This window comes from Rhinolophus sinicus, chromosome X, assembly GCF_036562045.2.
Source record: "Rhinolophus sinicus isolate RSC01 chromosome X, ASM3656204v1, whole genome shotgun sequence".
Lineage (NCBI taxonomy): Eukaryota > Metazoa > Chordata > Mammalia > Chiroptera > Rhinolophidae > Rhinolophus > Rhinolophus sinicus.
In genome coordinates, this window is record NC_133768.1 from 31042639 (window position 1) to 31069162 (window position 26524).

General features: G+C 38.4%; 1 protein-coding gene and 1 long non-coding RNA gene across 12 annotated transcripts in view; one reads left to right on the forward strand and one right to left on the reverse strand.

Moving 5' to 3' along the window:
* The window catches only part of OTC (ornithine transcarbamylase), a 56656-nt gene extending 48580 nt beyond the window's left edge, over window positions 1-8076 (forward strand). Inside the window, exons 9-10 of the mRNA XM_019747855.2 lie at window positions 1014-1151; window positions 7907-8076. Coding sequence (XP_019603414.1) covers window positions 1014-1151; window positions 7907-7966 — 198 coding nt within the window. The 3' untranslated portion in view covers window positions 7967-8076. The remainder of the gene's footprint in view (window positions 1-1013; window positions 1152-7906) is intronic.
* Window positions 1-26524, reverse strand: part of LOC141569739 (uncharacterized) — a 204949-nt gene that overhangs the window by 67979 nt on the left and 110446 nt on the right. For all 11 annotated transcript variants that reach the window (XR_012493505.1, XR_012493501.1, XR_012493503.1 and 8 more), the window contains one exon: window positions 17615-17711. This is a non-coding gene — a long non-coding RNA (uncharacterized LOC141569739). The remainder of the gene's footprint in view (window positions 1-17614; window positions 17712-26524) is intronic.

Sequence of the window (26524 nt, forward strand, 5' to 3'; positions counted from 1 at the left end):
TATCCTATCCTTTGCCCATTTTCTATTTTTCTTGTATGTTTTTTATTATTGGTTATAGGAGTTATTTATATATTATGGCCAATCCCTTGGCACATATATGGCAAATCTTTTCATGGAGAAATTTTAAGTTCCCTGTGGTTTACCTCATACCTACTTTGACCAAACTTAGATGTTTTTCTGGTGCTCGAACTGTAGGCATGAAGAGCAGGAACCTCACTGATGTATGACAAGTTAAAATATTACTCCTTTCCCTTGTCACTTTTCCAGTATTTTAGAAACTCAGAAGGTTCTGAACCTAGAGCTAGAGTGGGAGGTAAAACAAAATTTTAGTATAAAGGTAATAATTTTGAGGTAAGAAATTCTGATGGAATGCAGTTTTGAATTGTTAAGTGAACAATGGAAATGGATGGGAAAATGTAACTTTCAGGAATCAACTGTTGGAGAAAATGAAAACTGTTAGGATATTTGCATTAAGAATGAAACATCTAGTTCAGAGTGCTCATAATCCTGTTTAATGCATTCCTATCTCAGCGCTCTTCTTCAAAAATGTTTAACTAGTGATAACGTATGCTCCAAGTGCTAAAAACCAGAATTTGGAAATAAGCTCAAAACGTAACATAATTACATAAAAGCAACTTGTAAAATATATTGAGGTATAATTGGTGACTTTTGCTATCAACCACATATTACACTACTAGAGTTCTTTACTGAAATGTCCACTATCCCACTAGACAGAGTAACAGAAAACTGAGTTAGTGGTTTAATTTGGAGTGACGATCTCCCAAATAATCATAATAAAAAGACTATAAAGTTCCATAAGTTGAAAGTACCATGTACACCCCTGGGTGCCTTGAGCTTACACCCTCCTTTGTCTCTTTGCATGGCCTTTGGTGTCTCCCTTTGCATTGATCTGATCTCTGACTCCATGCCATATGTGTTTTTAAATACTGAAGACAAATGTGATAGCCACATATAAGAGTCAAAACACAGACTTATCCCCATCTCTTCTTTAGACTGCTAAAGTTGCTGCCTCTGACTGGACCTTTTTACACTGCTTGCCCAGAAAGCCAGAAGAAGTGGATGATGAAGTGTTTTATTCTCCACGATCACTGGTATTCCCAGAGGCTGAAAACAGGAAGTGGACAATCATGGTAAGCAAGAAACGGAGAATGGAGAACAAGGAGTTCTCTGTGTGGCCCCAACTTGGTCAGTTACACCTTTTGAAATTATCCACCTACATTACTTGCTCATATGGAATATATTTTTTCCAGAAAGTTCGTAATAGATTTTTATTGCTTATTATCATTTATAGCATATTTTAATGAAATGAAACTAACCCCCTTCAAAATATATCTATTTTAATCAAAATTCTAACTCCTCTTTATCAGCCTGAGCACCAGCCACCATTGCCTGCCAAGCATTATAAGTTGCATAACTCTTATTTTACAATTCCCTTTTAATGTTCATAGAAGTGCCTAATTCAGCGCCTGGTACAAAAGGGGCATTTGAAGTAATCTTATTTCCTTCCTCTTCTCTTTCTTCCTTTCATAACTTGCCTAGATAATTGTTTTGGTTCTCTACTTGACTTTGGCAATACAGACACATTTGTTTTTAGGCATGGAACATTTTCAGAATTGCAACAAAACTAACTTAAAATTTATTCGTCCCTTTAACAATGCTACTGGTTTCATCGTCATCTCTGCTATTCTATAGTAGGAAATATTAACCTCATGTCTCTGCTTTACAATATCCCAAACTTCCCCTTCTTCTATGGAAAACTGAATACTCAAGTGCCATAATTTGGTACCACCATTTTTTAGCTTTTAGTGATTTAACTGATCTCAATTACTATACCAGCTAGGGTTTTACTGGCAAACAATACAGTTAACTCTAGTTAGGTAAATGGAAAGGAATTTATTAAGGCACTAAGCAGCTCCCAGAATCTCTGGGGAAAGACAGTACAGCAAATCATTCTTGGACACCCCATATTCAGAAACAACACAGGCAGGAAAATTGCCCAACAACACTGTGGTTCTTTTATAGCCAAACACCACTGACACAGCCACCCATAACCTGGTACGTAAGGCCCTTGAAACTAAGTGCTAGATATTCCATTATAGCTGCCCCAGATGAACCAGGTACCACCAGCTGCATTATGGATCAGAAGACCCAATGTTCCAGAGAATGAGTTCCACTGCATTTGGTTCACTTATGGCTCCCAGTCTTGAGTAGATGCAGTTGAGTGGCAGCTGCAGAGGAGTCTAGGAAATGTAGTTTATAGCTTCCAACTTCTGGATTAGAGAAAAATGAGCTAGAAAGGACTGTCTATTAATTATTTATATATTTTATAATTGAAGAGAGATAAAGTTATTGTGAGTATTAAATACATGTAAAGCATTTAGTGTGGTATCTAATACACCATAAATACTGTGATTATAATTAATAAATTAGTATCCCCATCAGCATCTTCATTGTTGATCTAATGTAGTGACCAGAAGAGATTCGAGCTCCACTATGGCTTCTTGGAAGCCATTCATGACTCCCTTTGCTGAGGAAAGTTGTATATCAGGCTTAAATTTGTCATATCTAATAAGAGGGATGATTGTTTTTCTTATTGTTCCCTTCAGCTTGCCACTTCAGGACACTAATTTTGGCTAAAATGGGAATTGCCCTGTCATCTAGACCAGTGCTTCTGAAACTTTAATGTCCATTTCAATCACCTAGGGATCTTGTTAAAGTATAGATTTGGTTTCAATAGGTCTGAGGTGGGACCGAAGATTCTGCATTTCTAACAAGCACCCAGATAATGCAGATGCTACTGTCCTGTGAACCACATTTTGAATAGCAAAGATCTAAATGATGAAAAGGAAAATGTGAGCAAACAGAACAGAAAAGGTAGAATCACACTCAAATCAGACAGCTGCAGGCATTCAGAAGGAATATTTTAAAAATGGAGAAAGAAGACAATTGATGTGTTGATCACTGTTCAGGCAATATGCTTACTCAGCAAATGCTTTAAAAAAAAAGAAAAGAAAAGAAAAGAAAAGGTGAGCTCTCCAATCATATACCTCAGGAAGAGACATAGCAAAAAATTGTCCTCAAGTTCTATTCTTCTTATTTTAATTTTTAAAAATTTTTCATTAAATTTATTGGGGTGACAATGGTTAGTAAAATCACATAGATTTCAAGTGTACAATTCTATAATACCTCATGTATATGTCACATTGTGTGCTCACCACCCAGAGTCAGTTCTCCTTCCATCACCACATATTTGAACTCGAGCTCTATTCTTTATCAGAAGATGATTGAAGTTACAAAGAAATCAACCTAAATCCGTTAAAATAGGTCCTTTTAGAAATTCAGGGAGGGGAGAGCTAAAAGAAAGTTTTCTAAAATATCCTTTATGGAGAAACTGCGTGTCTGAATTTTTAAAGAGCTTATTAAACATCTTTAAATTAAATTTACTTAAGAAATTAAATACGTAATGTATTCACATGGTTGAAATGTTTACAAGGTTACACACACACACACACACACACACACACACACACACACACTGAAACCTTATGCCCACCCATTTTCCATCCATCTAAGTTTGACTGCCATCTCTCTATCCCCCGCCTTCCTGAGGTATTCACTATTATTAGGGGAAGTTATATTGTAAAACAAACTAGAGGCATAGTCACATTAAAATGAATGTGGAGAGTCGAAAATACAAAGAAAACTGGGAGTGAGGAGCCGTGAATTCTAGAACTTTCTGTAAGAGTAGTCAGCTGTGTCATCTTAGATAAGTATTATCTTTCCATTCCCCTGTTTCCTCGTATATAAAATAATCAGATCAAGCTGTATAGATGGCAAATAAGTTTTAATTTTAGGTCCTCAATCTCATCAACAGGCTACTTGGAGTCCTGTGTTCAGAAGGTATTAATAGTTCTAAGCCTGCCTATGGTCTTGGAAAGAAAGAGTGGCATCACTGACTAGTGATACTTGACATGGATTCTGGAAGGGAGGTGGTGACACACACTGCACTCTGTCTCTAAGCTAGATGTTTTGGAGGCCCATTGAGCTAAGTTCATTTTAGCAATCATCTACGGAACATCTACTTGTGCCAGGCCCTCTGCCAGGAATTGGAGATGATAAAAAAAAAAAGACTATTGTGCGGTCCCCATGCAGCCTGTACTGTTCATAGAAGCATAACATTTTCAAGTGGGATGAGACCTTAGAGACTGTCTAGCCTAAATTCTTACTTTATAGCAAAGAAATTATCTTCAGTTTATTTAGAATGGCATTGAGGCTCAGCACCTCTGTGATCGATTTTTCTGGGATGTTCTAAAGGCACAATACTTGTTTTCCTCTAGAATGTCCTTATCCAATATAGTAGCCACTAGATACATGTGGCTATTTAAATTTGAACTTAAACTAGTAAAAAAACAACAACTTAAGATTCAGTTCCTTAGACACACTAACCACGTGTTAAGTGCTCAACAGCCACATATGGCTAGTGGCTGTACTATTTGTACTTGACAGAACACACATAGAACATTTCCATCATTACAGAAAGTTCTATTGGAAAGCACTCCTGTCTAGAGAATGATTTCCACACACACACTTTCATTTAAAAACAGGATGGAAGAAGGAAGGAAAGATATAATCTAGCTTCAAGTTCCGAGATGCCCATAATGACTGGTATATAATAAGGTATAAAATTAAATAGGGTGAAGGGCTTGCACTAAAAGCATATATAACCTTTTAAAAGTAAAAATGCACTCTTTCAGCACTCAGAGTAGCTTTTTAAGACCTCCATGCTGGGTGATTCCCAGCAGTGCTATTCAGAACATTCCAGTAATCACATCATTTTCTCCATAGTACACAGGCCTTTTGATCCCCGCCCCCCTTTTTTAAATATACCCTCTCCTCCCCACAAAGCTGGCTTTTGTATTTTTCAGTAATTAGTAAGGCTATAGGACTCAAAAATCAGGAGTGTTTCTTCCTCTGCCCACAATTTACTGTGGGGCTAAAGTAACCTAAACGGACCCTACAAAACAAGCTGACACTTCAAAGCACTACTATCAGGATGACCCTCAGGTACACAACACCATTGCGAATGTAAGTCACAGTATTTTATAGTCTCTTACTTCTCTCCTTGTTAGGGGTGCCCGATACATTACAGTTAAACTGAAATTTCAGATAAACAAAGAATTCTTTAGTATAGTGATATCCATGTAACATTTGGGACATACTTAGAGTTGAAAGAAATTGTTTACCTGAAATGTCAATTGAACTATCTGTCTATTTATTTAGTTAAATCTGGCAACTCTATTCCAAGTAGATGTCCTAAGATTTTGCATTTGAAAATAAATTTGACACATGCAATGACAATTAAAAACAAAACAAAACATGAGATATGTTCCCAGGAATCCATAAGAAAGTTTAAAATATTTTACCTGAAAGAAGCTTTTATCCCAGTTTGGCCTTCCTACTTTCTTTTTGTCATTCAGATCTCAACTTAAAAGTCACTCCTTTAACAAGGTCTTCCCTGGCCACCCACTCTTAAGTGATTCCCCAGGCCCCTTTATACCATTTTTAAAAAAAAGATTTTTATTGGGGAAGGGGAACAGGACTTTATTGGGAAACAGTGTGTACTTCCAGGACTTTTTTCCAAGTCAAGTTGTTGTCCTTTCAGTCTTAGTTGTGGAGGGCGTAGCTCAGCTCCAGGTCCAGTTGCTGGTTGTTAGTTGCAGGGGGCGCTGCCCACCATCACTTGCGGAAGTTGAACCAGCAACCTTGTGGTTCAGAGCCCACTGGCCCATGTGGGAATCAAAGCGGCAGCCTTCGGAGTTAGGAGCATGGAGCTCTAACCGCCTGAGCCACTGGGCTAGCCCCCATTTTAAATTTTATTTTATAATGACATTTATCATTACTTGATATTTTCTTGTTTGTTTGTTGCCTGTCCCCTCGCCATTATAATGAAAACTGCTTCATAAGAGCATTGATCTAGGCTGTAGTGTTCTTCATTATACCCAAAATCGTGCCAGACAAATACCCTAAATATGTGGTCAATACATTTTCATAGCCTGACGGCATTATAAGATATTGGTTCTAGAACATAAGCTTTGGAAATCAGGTTAAAGTTCTGGCTCTCTGTGTGACCTTGGGCAAGTGCTGTAACTTCTCTAAGCCCAGTTTATTCACATGAAAATGAGGATAAAAATAGACACAACCTCATGTGGTTGTGGGGATTAAATGAGGTAAGTAATCTGAACATAGTGGTGAAGGTCTAGGGACAAAGAGATACAGATCCAGCCCTTACCAGCACCACTCAGGAAAATGCCCACGCCTCGGTTTCCTCATCTGTATTTTATATCTCTGACCGCCTCACACAGTAGGAAAGGATATTAAATGGTAGGATGCACAGAAAGCATTTAGTGCAGGGCCCAGCACATGGTAACTGCTCAGTTAATGCACTCGATGAACACCTTTGAAATATAAGACCTGCCCTTTTTGTTTTAATTAAAATATGTTGGGGTGATACTTATTAAAAAAAACTAGTGATGCCAAGATTGCACTGAAATAAACCACTAATCTATTACTGATAAGAATCTAAATTGAGACAACTTTTCTGGACATTAATATGTAAACTGTACCAAGCATTTTAATAATGTTGTGTAGTATTGATCTATTAATATTATGTCTAGGAAGTGATTTTAGGAGATTATTCAGAGATACGTATAGAGATTAATAATAGGGAAGTTTATCATAGTAAAATAAGAATGATGAAAGTTCATTAAAATCCTAAATATCCAATACAAAGAAAGTAAATAAATGAATCTATATCTATATCTATACCACATTAAAAAATATGTTGGGGTGACAATGGTTAGTAAAGTTACATAGGTTTCAAGTGTACAATTCTGTAATACATCATCTGTATATCACATTGTGTGTCAACACCTACACTTTTGCTATAGGCTAGGGACACATGCAGAGTATGGTCGGAAGGAAAGAGCAAGTACGCGAAAGGCAGTAAAACAACCTCTTAAGAGTGGAGTCAGAGAAAACTGGGTCCAAAGCCAGTTCTGTACTATCTGTTGTTTTCAGGATTGATTTCCTCTTCTATAAATGATAATAACAGAAGCTACCTTAGAAGGTTGTTGCATTAAATGAGATAATGCATAAACATTTATCTCTAGCTCACCACAGCACCTAACACAGTGCCTGGCAAATATTTCTTAACTAACTAACGCATGATAAGGCACTTAATTTGGTACACAGTAAGCACGCAATAAACATTTGTCACCATTTTTTCTGATATTACTATTGTCGTTATTGTGGAAGTTGGGAAGAGTGAAAGTGAAAATTACCATTTATGGCTGACAGCCTAATGAGAAGCTGTACTCTTGGTTCTAAATATTCTTTCATGAGGACCCAGATTCAGATAGACACTACTTGTTAGCCCAAATGATTGACTTTTGTTCTACAGCTGATTTATTCTAAACTTCTTTAGGTTACAGGTGACCAAAGCACAGTGTAAACACAAGGATGGGAGGGATTGCGTTTCTCTGAAACTAGCCCATACCTAGGTTTTACTTATGACTGGAAAATCTAATCATGGCTACTACCATAGGATCTCATGTCAACTCTCTAACCCACGAGTCATGGAAAGAGGCCTAAGTAAGCATGGTGTTTGTGCCTATATTTGGTCAGTCTGATCCCTCCTGACCTTCCTTTATCTAAATAAAAATAAGTATTAGATCGGAACTGTCCCCTTATCATTTCATCAAGTAAACACATCATAACCGTAGGCTTTCAAAGCTAGAACCCAGTTCCCCTTCCTTAGGTCCTCGAGCAGACTCTTAGTAACGCTTACCCATTTCTTCATTTCTCTCTCTTTGTTGTATCATCCTAGGCTGTCATGGTGGCCCTGCTGACCGATTATTCACCTCAGCTCCAGAAGCCAAAGTTTTAATGCTGTGATGCTTGTCAAGAGGGAAACGATGTTCTTCAGTAACAGAATGAGTCAGTTTATGGGGGAAGGAGAAGGTAATCTAAGAAATAAACAAATCCTGATATGTGGTATATGTGAACAATATATTGCTTTGCCATTCTGAAACTTTCCTAAAGGCCTTTATTTAAGGGTTGATGCCCTGTAATACGTGGCTTGACTTGGTTTATACTCTCTAATTCACAATTTCTGAGTTACATTTGGGTGTCATATTAATAATCATATACATTTGCTTCAACTAAACATAAAATATTGTGTTCATAATGTATAATGTCTAAGCCATTAAATGTAATCTATGCTTATTACCTTAATTAATTATCACCCACGCTAATTTATAAGTAAATATTTACCAGGCAGTCAGCTGCTGGTAGATCTGTGGGCTGTGTTCATATCCCTCAAGACCAACAAAGAAGCCAAATCATCCATCTTACTGATTTAGTGCAATTTTCAGGCAAATGAGGTAGATAGACTTTCAGTTATGGAGGCAAATGATGAAATTCTTAGAAAACAGCTATAATTATGCCCAAACTCTGGAGTTCTTTCCAGTCACTTGTGGGAAGGAGGGTCCTTCTAGAGCACACATCTCTTTTCTGTAATGAATACTTAATGTTACAAGACTAAAGAAGCCTTTGTGAACAAGTGGTAAAATCATGGATGCCTGGGTAGGAACGTAAGATCCATCAGAGAGTGATATTTTCGTAGGTTCAAATTCTCCAGCAGGAGCAATTTAGTTTTTCATGTTTGTGCTTATCATGCATCTATTCATACCAGATAGTGGATATTTCCATAAATCCACTACTTGCCACATTTTAGCCCATTTTTTTCTCCAATTTTTTTCAGGATAATAAAAATTTGCATTACTGGATTATTATAATATAATTAAAGCTAGGTGTCTCTTGTGGGTGGCTAAAATTTGAAATGTTGAATTATTATGACATAATTTGAATTTTTTTAGTTAAAATTTTAAATAACATAAGTGGAACTTTAAAAAAATAATGTATTTTATAGAGGAGAAAAATAGTAATTAACTTTGCATTCTACCTCCACTATTAGAAGAATGTTTCCAGGCTGGTTGGCTGATACTTTTCAGGAGATAGCTATGACTTAAATGACTGAGTAAGGGGTGAATTACAAATTAGATTTGTAATGAAGATGCAATAAAACATATTTTGTAGGGGAAAAAAGGTTTGTAATGTTACAGGGAAAAAAATCATTTTTTCTAGTAAATATCAAAGGTGACTTTCATGTCTATGGTAATTTATTGGGAGCACTTAAGAAAGAAAGAGTGGGGTGGACGGGCGGCTTAGGTGGTTAGAGCGCGAGCTCTGGGCAACGGAATGGGGCTGCCGGTTCGATTCCCACATGGGCCAGCGAGCTGCACCCTCCTCAACTAGAATGAAGTCAATGAGCTGCCTCTCAGTTCCTGGGTGACCAGACGGCTCAGCTGGTTGGAGTATGGGCTCTCAACCACAAGGTTGCTGGTTCGACTCCTCGATTCCCGCAAGGGATGGTGGGCTCTGCCCCCTGCAACTAACAATGGCAACTGGACCTGGAGCTGAGCTGTGCCCTCCCTAACTAAGATTGAAAGAACAACAGCTTGACTTGAAAAAGTCCTGGAAGTACATATACACTGTTCCCCAATAAAGTCCTGTTCCCCTTCCCCAATAAAATCTTTTAAAAAAAGAAAGAAAGAGTGGAGTTGTGTGGGCTATCTTCTTTCAGCAGAGTGTACAGGAACCATTTAACCAGATAGTAGAAGCTCTCCTTTAAACTGCCTACATGTACTTTCTAAATGGTCCCCAAGATGATGAGCTGTTATCTGTTTACTGGTTATTCTTTGAACCAAGTGGAAGTTATAATCTTCTTCCCTCCATCGAAAAGAACTTATAATCATTTTCTTGCCAAAATATGGTCACTTTACCTCAGAAAGCCCCAAAGCTTTCTTTTTAATGTACACACAAGTTAACATCTTTCTCAACCCAAACATGTAGAAATTTGCTTTCTTAACTTTTCATCTTAAAAATATATTATTTATATTACCAGGAATAAAGAAAAAAAGGAAGGAAAATTTAGCCTTAACTTTTCCAAGGCGATTTTTATCTCCTGTTTCTGTTTACCCTTTCTTCCCTCATTCCTTTTCCTGTTGAACTACTATGACAACAAAGATGAACGAAAATTCTAGCAATGAACCTTGGGTCTCTGGTATACATAACAGATCCTATCTATTTCATTAATATAACTAGCCAAAGTGTTCCTTTCTTCCAGGCTTTCTCTATTGTAACATTGGAAATAAAAACATCAAGTGATTACACTGCAATGATTTCAATGTCAGGGAAGAATCATCAATTTTTTTTCAGTGATAAGTTTCCAGAACTTTAGAAAAATAATTCAATGTCAGATGTTTCTAATGGACATTGTGCTAATGATATGACTATTATAAAACTCCCAGGAAGAAAGATCTGCACAGATTAGCATGGCAGTGCCACATGAGAGCTCATATGCAAGCAGGTGACCGTAGAATCTCAGTGAAAATGGCAGGGGCGCCTTGACCCAATGCTGAAGTTCCAAGGCAAGGCTTCTCATGTGATAAAAATGAATGAAGAATACATACAGAGAGGGTATCCAGAACACATTCTTTTGGGGGCCTTTTTGTCTTAGAAGTTCTCATCAATGTCTAGATTATGGAGATGCTTGAGGTGCATGGGATTGATGTCTTTTGACAAATATGAAAGGCCATATCAAAGAGTGAAAAACTAGTCAAGTCACAATGCTCAGACTCCTACAACCAGAAACACCAAATACTGATGTGCAAGTTGTGCTCTGTGCAAAGGTCTCAGGTGAAAGGTCTGAGTAAGGGTTGAAACCTGGTCTGTACTTCAGTTACCAAGTCTTATGCCTCCTTCCAGGCCTTACAGCCAGGAGGAAGGCAAGACTTCTTTGTGAGTTGTTCTCCTAGAGCGGACACTTTTCAGTATTCCATAAGCCTGAATAGGTGCTTTGTTTTAGGTCACACAAGGGGCCAGTATCTGGTGGTGGGGGGGGCCCGACCATCAACTATGTATCAGGATTTTTAAAAAATATCACATCGTATTTGATTAAAAAGATACATAGGGACACTTCAGTGATGGTGTTGGTGTTTGCCTCAGTTTCTGCCACAGTTTCATTAAGACTGCGTAATGATAATGTTTGTCCATCTTCGTGTGTCAAATACATGACACAGATCATTGAAGCAGGAATTTGGGACCAACTCTGCAGTTCTTTAATATTTTAAAGAAATTCATCCCTGATAATTATCCAGAAAAATTTTTTTTCTTTTTTTAAAAAAATTTATTGGGTTGACAATTGGTAGTAAAATTACATAGATTTCAGGTGTACAATTCTGTATTACATCATCTATAAATCCCATTGTGTGTTCATCACCTGAGAAAATTTAATGTTGATTATTGGTAAAAGAATCTTGGTCAGAACATATGGAAGTGAATTCTCTGATATGGACTAAATCTTTTCACAGTTTTAATAGTGCCTGACTTATATCAATGACACCAGACTCAGTTTCTGATCAATACTTTTTTGAAACTCATTCCCAGACGAAATATGCAAGCACAACAACTGCCTTCTACAGTGAAATCGTTAGGCAAATGGATTTTTCAACCGGAATGAGGTTAGAAATAATCCAGACTACCACTTCATTTTACAAAAGAAGAAAATAGGAATAACAAGAAAATGTTCCTAGGATAGGAATATATTCTATCGGGAGCGATAATGCATGTGTTCAACACCCTTCTGCAAACTATCTGGGATCACACAAATGCAGCCACTTGATTTACCTCATAGCTGAGTGGGGAATAGGAAGCTGGCTGGTCCAAGACTATGGTTCTGTGAGGTCAAGGGATAGAGAGGAGAGGTCACACCTGAGGCAGGGATGCATACAGATATCCAGGGATATGAACAGACATCCAGAGATATGAACAGACATCCAGGGATATGAACAGACATCCAGAGATATGAACAGACATCCAAGGATATGAACAGACATCCAAAAGACATCCATATAGTAGATGCTGTTGGTGCCCCATCCAGATCCCTTTTACCTGGGTTTGTCTACCCCCCAGCTGCTGTCACGGTTGGCTACTAATGGCTCACAGTTACTTCTTTTTCTGAAGAGCTACCCTCAGTTACCAGGAACCACTTAGGCCAGGAGGTTAAGCTCTCAACTCCATCCCACCACAGTCAATGAGTGACTGAAAGATGTAACAAAATTTGGCTCCTTTCCTTCCAGGTAGGACCAACTCTGGTAAAATTCATTCAACAGAGCTCCCCATGGGATCAGGCTGAAGCTAATGTCTGAGACCACATCCTTGGTTAGCTTTCCCTGCTGCTAAGCTGCAACCCTTGCTTCCCTTCCCCTCAGAGTGCTCACTCAATAAATCATTTGCACCAGAATCTCCATCTCAGGCTCTGTTTCTAGGGAATCTGATCTCAGATGATCCACAAATAAGATTTTTCAGACGTCTGTACTATACTGCTCATCCTTCAGGAATCGAGGGCACAGTAGACGGGGTAAGAGGCCCACTGGTAACAAATGGTGAAAAGCTTGTGCTTAGCAAGCACAAGCTTTTCTAGTTACCAGGATCAGTCTTTCTTAGAAGGAAGCAGAACATTATATGTAACAAATATTATTTTCTGTCACAGGTTCAAATTCATAACAAGGAATTTATTAGCTTCATGGAATAAGAAACCAATTTGCTTTCCCCAGAGAAGAGTATATCTGAGTTAACTGACACAGTATTTCTGATTTATTTTTGTGATATTTTAGTACCTTTCTAGATTGGCAACCCTGGCAGCTATTTAGTTGGCCTGCCCTTTGCATTGGCTTCTTGGCTTGCCCCAAATTTAGCAGTTCTAGACTGGAGCCTGAGAATCCGTGTGTTTTTAAAACTAGTTTCAGGTGTACAAAACAACATAGTGATGGCTATGTCTGGTGTCAGATGGGTTGTGGACTTGTTGGGCTTATCACTTTTTGAGGTGTGTAAATGCCTAATCACTATGTTGTTTTGTACACCTGAGAATCTGTGTTTCTAACAAGTTCCCAGGCATGCTCATGCTGCTGGTCCAGAGACAACACTTGGAGAATCACTGGCCTAAGACAATTCTAAAGACTTATATGAGGGGTTTTCATCCCCACATCCATAAAGTACCACCATAAAGCATCTGCCACAACCCAAATCCTCTAACTATGAATCTGTCTTTGGAGCCACTGAGGCCTGGGTTGCATTCCTCATCTGCTATGTAACAGCTATCGAACCCTGCTATCCTCCTCTGCTAAATTGGAATAATAATGCCCATCTCATAGTGTTGTTGGGAGGATTAAATGAAGTAACATGGATAAGAGTATTTGGCTTAGAGCAAGTGCTAAATCAATATTAGCGCCTTTTTATTTGAACCATTGTTTCTAACACTTCATATTTTTTCTTTGGTCCTTGGTAACAAAATTGTATCCCAGCATGAGAAATATATTGAATGGAATACTTGGTATCCAAAAAAGTGCAAGGAATGAGCTTGTCTTCTGAAGTTGGCAGAACCCAGCAGCTGATGCTTCGGCTGTGCCATCTCCCTCTAGGATCTGGTTTGTGAATAGGTGACCCAGGTGAGCGACCTGGCTCTTTGCCAAAGATGGATGGAATCAGAGATGCCAACAAGCCCAAAAATCTAATCAAGGTGACTATACACTGCTTAGAAAATCATAGCAGGAATATATATTTATATAAGACAAATCAAATATATTTGGCAATTGTCAGCCTTGGGGTCTAGCTGATAAAAGGGGGAAGGGATTATGGAAACCTCATCAGGGTTTATCCATCTTTGTCTGAGGCTACAATTGCTCCAAGGAGTTTTCAAACTGTTCTGAAGGCAGCAGTTCTCAAACATTTTGGTCTCAGGACCTCTTTACATGCTCATAAGTTATGAAGATCTAGCTTTCGTTTCTGTGGGATATATCAATATATATATATATATATATATATATATATACCACATTAGAAATTAAAACAGAAATATTAGACGTATTTGCTTACTGATTTTAAAATAACAATAGCAAACCTATTATAGGTGTTATATATATATGTGTGTGTGTATATATATATATATGTATATATATATGTGTGTGTATATATCTGTATATATACATATACATATATATGTATATATACATGTATATACACACACACACATATATATATAACACCTATAATATATATACATACATATATATATCAAAAATAACTGCATTTTCCAAAACAAAGTTAATGAATAAGTGGCTGACCTTGTTTTACAATTTTGCACGTGTCTTCGATGCCTGTCTTTATAGACGACAGCTGAATTCTCACATCTACTTCTGCATTCCATCTGTGGCACTATGTTGGTTTGAAGTACAGGAAGACTATCCAGCCTCACACAGATAAGTATTTGAAAAGGGAGGTCTAGCCTTTTCAAATAATCACAGATATTCTTTGATGTTATACTGAAACTCCACAAGTGATAGCTCCTTAAACATTAGTTGCAATATGGAATCTGAAATCACATCAACGAACTTTTCTACACTGTTACATTAAACTTCATGTCTATTTTGCAGTTAGAATAGATCTTTTAACCATGTGTGATTCCACATTGGTCATTTGGAAAATATGAGTCCACTGAATTATGCAGATATTCCAAATGACGGCACATTATATTATAAAAAAAAAATCACAGTTGTTAATATCACCACTGCTATGGTAAATGTTTGCATCCCTTCCCCAAATGCATATATTGAAATCATAACCCTTAAAGATTATGATATTAGGAGGTGGAACCTTTGGCCATGAGGGTGGAGTCCTCATAAATAGGATTAGTGCCTTATAAAAGGGACCCCACAGAGCTCCCTAGTCCCTTCAATCATGTGAGGACACAGTGAGAAGGCACCAGCTATGAACCAGGAAGAAGGTCCTCACCAGAACATGACCATACTGACACCTTGATCTTGGACTTCCCAACCTCCAAGACTGAGAAGAAAATGTCTGCTGTTTACAAGCTACCCAGTCTGTGGTACTTTGTCATAGCATCTCAAATGGACTAATACAACCACCTATCTCATTAGAAAAATCTTCAAATATTGTGAAGCAAATACAAATTCTACACAATTCTGACTTTCTTTTGCAAGCTCGAATTTATCTTTGGCAAAAAATACCGGCAGTTACTTTCCTTGAAGTGACAGGTTCACGTTCATTTTTAAGACGATGTCTGCCAAATCCCCAGGTTCTAATGACCATAGTTTGTGAGTTGTTTTTTATCTTTCAGTTAAAACTGATGTACCATACAAAAGGCACTAGTTCAACAACTCAAAAAATTGCACAAGTACTTTTCAATCATCACATTTCCTTATACAATAGAAAGGCATAATGCTTACTTCTCATGTCATCACACAGAATATTAAAGAGGTGAGTACTCAAAGGCTGAAACTTAATATTAATAATTTTTACTGCTTCATCAAGGACATTTGTAAGTTAATTTGACTTTTGTAAAAACTGCCTGTCTGTGTTAGTGAAGAATAAAATGACTTTTGGTTCTACTGCCTTGCTTTGTGCTAAGGCGCCAGCGGTTTTACTCACCAACCCTTGTGTACCATCCACCGCTGCTGCTTGTTCAGAGATCACCCATTACAATGCAAGTTCCTATACTGCCTTCAGGGATCCAAGGGAGGCCACGTGGGAAGAGCTCTGGAACACTCTTCTGATTAAAGCAGAATAGCTGACTCTACTCTGATTTTATCTGTATTATTCAGTAGCATTCCCCAAAAAGATTCTGCTGGAAAATAAAACGTTTATGACTCACTTCTATAAAGCAAGTCTTGGCTGCACTAACTATGGATTTAATCCATATTGAAATCTCTTTTTATTCATCTTATGCACCCAAGCCGTCTATTGCTTTGCATCCCAGCTTTGTGCCAGACACTATAGTGGGCATGGGAGGACACAGTAATCGACAAGAAAGACATGAACCCTGCCTCACGGTGCTTATAGTCTAGAGGGGAGACAGACAAGCTTATGTGAGAAGAGCTGTGAGGGATACAAATAGGACACTCTAATGGAGAATAAAGGGACAAAAGAAAAGGTACACATTTGGATCAATACTTCTCAAACTTCGGTGAATATGAGAATCATCTGGAGAGCTAATAAATAATACAGAGGCTCTGGCTTATTGAAGTGTGTGTGTGGGGGGGTGGGTGGGCAGGGGCTGGGCCTCTGTAGTTTTACCAAGTGATTTTCCAAAATTTGAGTAGTGCTGTTTTAAATGCAGTGTCCAAAGAAAGCCTCTTGGGGAAGGTGACCTTAAAACTAAGTCTTGACTAATGAGAGTGATTGGGGGACCTGAGCTTTTCCCTGGATGTGAATCAGATTTTTCTGAGGTGATGCCAGTTCTTCTACAGCTGTAGGAGGAGCTGTAGGGCCGGTAAGTTCATTTACTGCTTAAGTGAGCCCATTCCATTTCTTATTACGAAAATATTTTACACTTAAGTGAACAACAACAAGTTCCTATAATAAACATGTTTTATGCGCAGAACTTACGCTAGTCATTTTGTATTTACAAGCCTTGTCAAGGAAGACCTCACTAAAGTTCTTCTCCCATTAACAAAGGACAGAGCACATAACTTTATCTTTAAAAACTTACGCCCCTACTGACTGTTTTTCCCACAGTGCCTTTTTATGCAGTTACTGGCATGCAAATGCTCTCTAACTTCTTTTTGTTATCTTCCTGGGACTTGTACAACCATCACAACACTTTGAGTTAATTCTCAAAATATTTATGCTAGTAAAATTATCTTCACTCAAGCTTTTCATTAAATATAATTCTAAAAATTACGTTTCTTTAACTAAGGTCAGTAAAAGAAATTAAGGTATTTAATTTCTGATCCCCACGTAATTCAGTGAAGAATGGCAGAAAAGTGTATTTCAGCTAGAGGAAATAGTGTAGAGGTTGGCGCTGAGGTAAAAAAACACAACAGCTTGGCTTCTTAAAGGAACTGGAAGAAGATGAATATAGCTAGAGTGTAGTAAGCAAGAAAGAGAGGAACACAAAACAAATCTGGAAAGTTTAAAAGGGGTTAGCCAATGTAGGCCTTTGAGGTGAAGGCAAGAATTTTGATTTTTGTTGTAAACGCAATGGGAAGCCATTGATAGGATGTATCCATTAGGAGTATTCTGTGAAGACAGCTATGAGTGGAGTGTATTGTAAAATAAGCATCATTGTGTATGAATGAATACATTGTTAACTGGTTTATCCATTAATCTTTTAGATATTTAGTTGGTATGAGTTAGTCCTTAAAATCTACTCAATTCTTGACAAACCAATCAAATGGTATTCCCACAGCTTTAAAGCTGAGAACCAAGTATCTGACTGAATTTGAGCCATTTAAGAATCATCAACAGGTCTGTTTATAAAAGGAGGACTCTGAAAGACAAGTGTTCACAGAACCAGCTCCAGAATCCTAAGCCCCATGTTATGGACTCATGCTTCACTCCATCTTGTCATTTCTCCGCTGTTAATTCCTGCCCTCTTCTGCTTCATTGTACTCACCTTCCTCTTAGTCTTCTGGTGTGTTACATCACTCCAGTCTCCTGGTCTTCCTCCTGGAGCAACTGGAACTTCAGATCACATTTAAGTGCACGATAACCTAAGAGATAAGAATATGGCTATTTAAATGACACCTCTCCTCTACAGTATGGGGAATATAATCAATAATGTTGTAAAGACTATGTATGGTATCAGATGGGTACTAGACTTATCAGGGGGATCACTTCTTAAATTACATACATGTCTAACCACTGTGCTGTACACCTGAAACTAATATAAAATAATATTGAATGTCAACTATAATTACACACACATATATATATATATATATATATTCATGCGATATAAAGTGCAGCATAGGGAATATGGCCAATGGTATAGGAATAGCTATAAACAATGTCAGATGGGTAGTAGACTTGGGGTGGTTATCACTTTGTGAGGGGTGTAAATGTCTAATCATTATGTTGTTTTGTATACCCGAAACTAATAATAAAAAAAGAAAAAATATCCCACCTCTCATCTTATTAGCTGAATGACCTTGGCTAAGTCCTATAACATCTCTAAGCCTCAGATTCCTCATTTGTAAATAGAGGATAATAATAATGTCTACTTATAGAAACAAGTATGCAAGTCCAGGAAAAATAGCACATGACCTGCTGCATAGCACTTGCTCCAAAATGTTACTAATATAGCTTTAATTTTCTAATTAAAATTTCCATTTATATTGTCACCTCACATTTTGAGCTCCTTCAGTTCAGGGAGTATATAATTTATTTTCAAATCTGCCATGCCACCTTTCATTCTGTTGTTACTCTGTAATTAATTTGTTATCGTTTAATACAACTGTGAAATGCCACACGACTTCAGGGAAAGGAGAAAATACCTCCTGTGCGGGACTGATAAGGAAACCCTTTAGGTCGGTGGAGTGATGTGATTCCATCATGGCAGGACTGGCAACATTTGGATGGGCAAAGAAAAAGGTAAAGGGCATTCAGGTTGGCAGGACTGTGAGCAAGGGTGTGAGATGGAAATGTTTCAAATGGGAATTCTTGTGTGATGGTCAAGCGAGTAGTCCATATTGTATGAACTAGAGGATTTGTGAATGCAGACATTTGGAAAAATATGTTGGTGTGAAACAGAAGTACCTTTGTCAATAAGCAACTAAGCTTGGAATTTTTCCTGTAGGCTTTGGGAAGCCATTGAACAGTTGGGTATGAGAGAGAGACAGAATGAAAGCAGTAGTTCATCAATATTGATCTGGTGATACTGTGAAGACTTATTTGGGAAACCAGTCTCATAATTATTTTGTTCCCTGAACTAGAGTAGCAGTTGTGGAAATGGAAGACTTGATCCAGCAGTAAACTAACAAGACTTGGCAGCTGAATCTAAAAGTCAAAGAGAAAGAATAAATATTTTGAACTTGAAATTATCATGAAACATATAAAAGCAGATCACATCACCTCTTTGCCTCAATAGATCTATCTTTAATAAAATATAATCTCTTAGCTTCACAAGGATAAGAAGAGCTTAAGCAAGATACTTGGTGTGAAGCATAAATATGGTAACAGATGCAAGGACCCCTAGCTCCTTACCTAGCACAAGCAAAGCAATTAATAAACATTTTTTTGTTTTTAATTATCTTGATACCTTTGGAAATAGAGCCCCATAGACAAATCAATGCAGTTTTATAGGGTGAAAATAGTTAAGGGAAAGTATTAAAGGAGATGATTGATCTATATTTCTTGTCTTCAAATCTTGATTTACAGATTAATAGATCAAACAAACATATTTCCTGTTCATGGGTGTGAGTGTAGAGCACAGAAGGGAAACTACTTAGTTATAATTATTAATGGCTTTCCTGTCCTTCCTCTTTCATCAGTAAAACTTCAATAACAGCAGAGCCTTATGGATGTAAACATCTGTTTCTCTGACCTAAGTTATTTGATAATTAAATTATTAATCCTTTAAATGCCATTGAGAAGAAGTTAGACACATTTAAGTAAGAGTGGATAGTTATTTTCAGTAATAAAATACATGATACATGCCTTCCTCTGGAGCTGGCCACTTCTCTGGCCCCTGAAGTGGCCGTTTCCCTCCTTGTACCACTTGTTTGGGTCAGAGACTCAATTTTCAGTTTCCAGGAATCATTTCCAGTGGATTTTCTAAGGGCCTTCGTAATTATAAAACTTTCTTTGGTTATTCTGTAGGCCTACTTCCAAAGAACTAAGAATGCCGTAATAAATAGTCAATAAAATAAATCCACATGAGAACCCTGTGTATCTAGCAGGATAAATCCACCCCAAGCTCTCTAAGAGGTTCTGAGAGCACTAAGGTGCCTTTTTCCTGACTGATAATAGCTCAGTTAGTCTTACTTAAAAGTGGGGAATTCCCAACAGAATGGCTGAAATTTAAAGGAATTACAATACCTACTGTCAGTGAGGATAGGATAAGAAGGGAACAACTAAAACTCTTACACCTTGCTGATGGGAATGTAAACCGGTGCAACCACATTACAGAACTATTTGGCAATATCTAACAAAGCTGAAAATACATGTGCCACATGACCCAGCAATTTCACTCCTGGATATGCAGTCAGAAAAATGAGTGCTGAAGTCCACCAAAAAACATGTTCAAGAATCCATAGCACCTGTTTTCATAATAGCCTCCAACTGGCAACAACTCTAATGTTCATCAACAATAGAATGGGTTGGTAAATTATAGTATATTATATAGTATATAGCAATGAAATATTACACAGCAATGAAAATAAGTGGATACGTCCAGTTATCCACAAAAACATGGAAGAATCTCACAGACATATGCAGAGTGGAAACAGCCAGACAAAAAGGAACTCATGAAGTTCAAGGACAGACAAAATTAACCTGTGGTTATATAAGTCAGAATAGCGGTTACTTTTATGTGGATGAGTATTAACTGGGAAGGAGCATTAAAGAGCTTTCTGAGGGTCCTGGAAATGTTCTATATCTTGACCTGATTGGTAGTTACATGAGTATATGTAACAATTAATTGAGATGTTATTTTAATATTTGTGCACTTTGAAGTATATAAACTTTACCTCATTTAAAAATAAATAGATTTCCAGTCAAGATGGTGGAGTAGGTAAACACTGATTGCCTCCTCTCATGATTACATTAAAATTACAACTAAACTACAGAAAAACCATTGTTGAGAATCACCTGAAGTCTAGCTGAACTGAAGTCTTACAACTAAGGACATACAGAAGCCACCTGGAGACTAGTATGAGGGACAGAGATATGGAACAGGCTGGCCCCACACCCACGTGTGACCATTAAAAATCAAGAGGTATATCTTGGCTGCAGAGATCCTTCCAGAGGAGCGTGGGGTCCCACCCCCACACCACACTCCCCTGCCCAGGGTTCCAATGCCAAGGAGAGAAATCCTCAGAACTTCATGTTAGTTTTGCATTCACCAAAAGAAAACCTAGTAGTGATGGCCTGGTGGCTCAGGTGGTTGGAGCTCCATGCTCCTAACACCGAAGGCTGCCGGTTTGATTCCCACATGGGCCAGTGGGCTCTCAACCACAAGGTTGCCAGTTCAATTCCTCGAGTCCCGCAAGGGATGGTGGGCTGTGCCCCCTGCAACTAGCAACGGCAACTGGACCTGGAGCTGAGCAGCACCCTCCACAACCAAGATTGAAAGGATAACAATTTGACTTGGAAAAAGCTCTGAAAGTACACACTGTTCCCCTTCCCCAATAAAGTCTTAAAAAAAAGAAAAGAAAAAGGAAACCTAGCAGCTCTGATAGACTCTGAAGACCCAGCTTCAAACATTCGTTGAGTACCCTGAGAGGGAAAAGAACAGAGTAAAATGTTACTAGCTAATATGATCACATCAGACCCCTGCTAAAGTGAACCCTGCTCTGTAGGGTCAGCCCCTGAACAACAGCTTCTCCACTGTAGTCACAGCCAGTCCTCACAACCAATCAGCCAGAGGGACAATCCCTTCCACTGACATGCAAACAGCAACCAAAGCTCAACTACAACAGGAGGGCACACAACGCACATAAATGATACACCTGGAGCACCTGGCTTAGGTAACCAGGGTGACTGTGCCATTGGACCCCAAAGGATACCTACTACATAAGGCCACTCAACTAGGACCAGGGCACATAGCAGCTCTACTGAATATATAAAAAAAAAACACAGAGAGGCAGCCAAAATAGGAAGACAAAGATTAATGCCCCAAATAAAATAACAGAACAAAGCTCCAGAAAAAGAACTAAATAAAATGGAGATCAGTAATCCACCAGATGCAGAGTTCAAAACACTGGTTATAAGGACGCTCAATGATCTTAGGGAGAACTTCAACTAAGAGATAGGAAACATAAAAATGGAGATAGAAAACATAAAAAAGAACCAGTCAGAAATAAAGACTACCATAACTGAAATGGAGAATATGTTAGAGAGAATCAACAGATTAGATGAAGCAGAGGACTGAATCTGTGATTTAGAAGATAAGGAAGCTGAAAACACCCAATCAGAATGCAAAAAGAAAAAAGAATCCAAAAAAAAAAAGAGGACAGTTTAAGAGGCCTCTGGGACAACATCAAGCATACCAACATTTGCTTCATAGGGGTACCAGAAGGAGAAGAGAGAGAGCAAGGAATTGAAACCTATTTGAAGAAATAATAACAGAAAACTCCCCTAACCTGGTGAAGGAAAAAGACATACAAGTCCAGGAAGTGCAGAGTACCAAATAAGATGAACCCAAAGAGGCCCACACCAAGACACATCATAATTAAAGTGCCAAAGGTTAAAGACAAAGAAAGAATCTTAAAAGCAGCAAGAGAAAAGTAGTTAGTTACCTACAAGGGAGCTCCTATAACACTGTCAGCTGATTTCTCAACAGAAACTTTGCAGGCAAGAAGGGAGTGGCACAAAATAGTCAAAGTGATGAAAAACAAGGACCTATAACCAAGATTACTCTACCCAGCAAAGCTATCAGTTAGAATCGAGGGACAGATAAAGAGCTTCCCAGAAAAGGAAAAGATAAAGGAGTTCATCACCACCAAACCAGTATTACAAGGAATCTTACAGGGACTTCTTTAAAATGAAAAAAAAAATTAAAAAAATGAATAATAAATGGCAATAAGTACATATCTATCAACAATTACTTTAATGTAAATGGATTAAATGCTCCAATCAAAAGACACAGGAGGGCTGAATGGATAAGAAAACAAAACTCCTACATATGCTGCCTATAAGAGACTCACTCACTTCAGATAGAAAGATGTACACAGACTGAAAGTAAAGGGATGGAAAAAGACATTTCATGGAAATGGAAAGGAAAACAAAAATCTGGGGTAGCAATACTTATACCAGACAAAACAGACTTTATAACAAGAGACAGAAAGGACCCAGTACTCCCACTTCTGGGTATTTATCTGAAGAAACCCAAAATGCTACTTGGAGGGAATGTGTGCATCCATATGTTCATTGCAGCATTGTTTACAATGGCCTGGACGTAGAGGCAGTTTAGGCATCCATAGATGGATGAATGGATAAAGAGGAGGTGGTACATATACTCGTATACAATGGAATATCGCTGGGTAAGGGAAGGGAATGGGGTCTTGCCACATGTGGTGGCATGGATGGACTTAGAGGGCATTATACTGAGCAGAGTATGTCAGACAGAGAAAGACAGATACAGTGTGATTTCGCTTATATGTGGAATCTAAAGAACAAAATAAACAAACAAAACCGAAAAAAATTCATAGATACAGAGAACATTTTGATGGTTGTCAGATGGGAGGGGGTCGGGGTGGGGGTGAAGAAGAGGAAAAGATTAAGACATACAAATTGGTTGTTACAAAGCAGTCATGGGGATGTAGGGTATAGCATAAGGAATACAGTCAATAATATTGTAATAACTATGGGTGGTGTCAGATGGGTACTAGATTTATGAGGGTGACTGATGGTAGGGGGGTTGGGGGCAGGGTGAAAAGGGGGAAGGGATTAAGAAGTACAAACTGGTAGTTACAAAATAGTCACAGGGATATAAAGTAAAGCATAGGGAATACAGTCAATGATACGGTAATAACTATGTATAGTGCCAAGTGGGTCCTAGACTAGTTAGGGGGTTCATTTCTTATATAAATGTCTAACCACTATGCTGTATACCTGAAATTAATATAAAATAACATTGAATGTCAACTGTAAATCAAAAATTAAAAAGTGGGATTAAAGGTGAAGGGGAATAAGAGGTCCAAATTTCCAGGTATAAAACAAATAACTCATGGGAATGTAATATACATCATAGGGAATGTAGTCAATAACAATGTGATAGCATGGTACGGTGTCAGATGGTTGCTGGACTTATCATGGTGATCACGTCTTTAGGTGTATAAATGTTGAATAACTATGGTGTACACCTGAAACTAATCTAATATTGTATGTTAGCTACATTTTAATAAAAATAAATAAATAAATACATGCATTTACATTTTTAATCATTAAAAAAGGTAGGGGAATCCAAAACAGGATTTAAATGTTAAATGAGTTGTCCAAGGTTATCCTTCGTCTAGATTTGGAAATGTACTCCACTGCACTGCTTCAACTGCACTGCTTATCAAAGAAGAATTACATTTTGAAAACATTTTATTTGATTAAACAAATTTATTAGAATGAAGGTCTGAACCTTCTGTAATTGATAGATTCACCAAATTTCTGCTCTGCGAAACTGCGAGATAAGACAGGTCTTCAAGATTGAAAAGCCAGAAGGTTACCAGAGGGGATGGGGTTGGGGAGCTGGGTGAAAAAGGTGAAGGGATTAAGAAATACAAATTGGCAGTTACAAAATAGTTATGGGGATGTGAAGTACAGCACAGAAAACTTAGTCAATAATGTTACAACTATGTATAGTGCCAGGTGGGTACTGGACTAATCGAGGGGATCACTGTATAAATTATATAAATGTCTAATCACTATGCTGTACTCCTGAAACTAATATACGATAATATTGAATGTCAACTATAACTGAAATAATAAATAAATAAACAAATAAACGATTGAAAAGCCACTGTTTCTTCCCAAATCTACTGCTAAAACTATCCCCAAAATAGGACTTTTCAGCTGGGATCCTTAGTGGATATCCATTCAACATATTTGGTTTATCTACAATGTATATATTACTATACATTATATTAAGAGGATCTAGGCCCCACCCCTTTTTAATGAAGAGGCTCTAATACATCCTTAAGGAATTTATAGTGCCTTAAAGAGGTGTTGTTTATGTTTCAAATAAAAGCCCACAGCTATCTAGTCTTGTTAAATGAGATCAGCAATAAATTTTGAAAACAGGCATTCTTAAGCGCCCATGGGGTCCAAGGAATGGACTTGAGAGGGTCCATGAACCCCATGAAATGACACACATTTTTACATGTGTAGATTAGTATTTTTTTCTGTGAAGGGAAACAAAGCTTTTGTGGCAGCCATGAAGACAGATGTCTCAGATCTCCTGCGGCACCCATCAGATGGTTCCGCTCCTGCAGTCTGACATCCATTACTGTGTTGATGCCAAGGCCACACGTCTCACAGCCTGCTCCAAGCCAATGATGCAGGGCCTGACAGCACCTCTGGCTCAAGGATTCTCTGACAGCCTTGTAGGACACCTTCAGAACTGTGCTGCAGTCTAAAATGCTTCCACCCGACCTTCGTACCATCTTCCTCCCTTCTGTCACTCCTTCACCCAGAGTCAGATCTGCTTTGAGGTCTTCAGCCTCCCGCGGTTCTGTGCTCGTATTACCTCATAGGCCCTGTCCTAATACATCTCTTGCGTGGCTAGTTCTGTTGTGGTATCTACTTCTCCTAAGACCCAGACTGCATAACTGCTACCAGGAATGGTCTGAGGATATAGACAATAAGATATGGAGCTGGAATTTGGTTATTTATTGCCCTGCAGATTAAGATGACACTGCCCTGGTTGGGAGGTGGGACACAGATAGTCCCTGGCACAGAGCAGTGATTTAACTGCTGAAGATTTTATTGGTGGTGATCCCTATGGAGGGGTCCAGCGGTCAGGCACACTTGGGAATACCCCCTCCAAAGTAAAAAACAGTGCTGAATCTTACAACCTCTACCACAGAGAAGGAAGCACAGCAACTGGTAGACTTTTGGGTTCTGGAGGGAGCTAAAGCACGTTTCATTCCTAAACATTTCCCTCTGGCATGGAAGACTGCCAGCTTTAAGTGGGGTCCAAAGCAAGAAAGGGTTCTGTAGCAGGTCCAGGTTATACTTCAAGCAATCTTGCCACTTGGGCCATATCATCCAGCAGATTAGATGGTGTTAAAAGTGGAACAAGATACTGTATAGGGATTATGGCAAGCTCTAGCAGGAGAAAAACAATGTAGGCCCTAGGGGTCTGGAGCAAAAGCATGCTTCCCATAGCAGGAAATGATATGCCATTTGAGAACAAGTCCTGGTATGTTACCATGCCCTGGTAGGGACAAAACCTTTGACCACAGGCACCAAGTGACCATGCAGCTGGAGCTATCCATTACGAGTTGGGCTCTTTCTGAACTGTCAAGTCAGAAAGTCAGAGAGGCCTAGCCATCAGTCCATAATAACATGAAAATGGTACATCCAGGATGGGGGCCGGGCAAGACCAGAGAACACAAGTAAACTGCATGAGCAGGTAGCCCAGATCCCCGAGTCACTCCTAAGAGTGGTACCAGTGCCCCACCAAGGCTTGAACCTATAGCCATACGGGGGAGGGTTCCCACACAGACAGCTGGAGGAGGAGAAGAAAGCTCTTGTTTACAGATGGTTTGGCTCAGCGTGTGAATGAAGCTGAAAATGGATGGCAGTTACATTACACCACATACTGGAGAGGCCTTAATTATAATGAGAGGGAAAATCTTCCCAATGGGTAGAG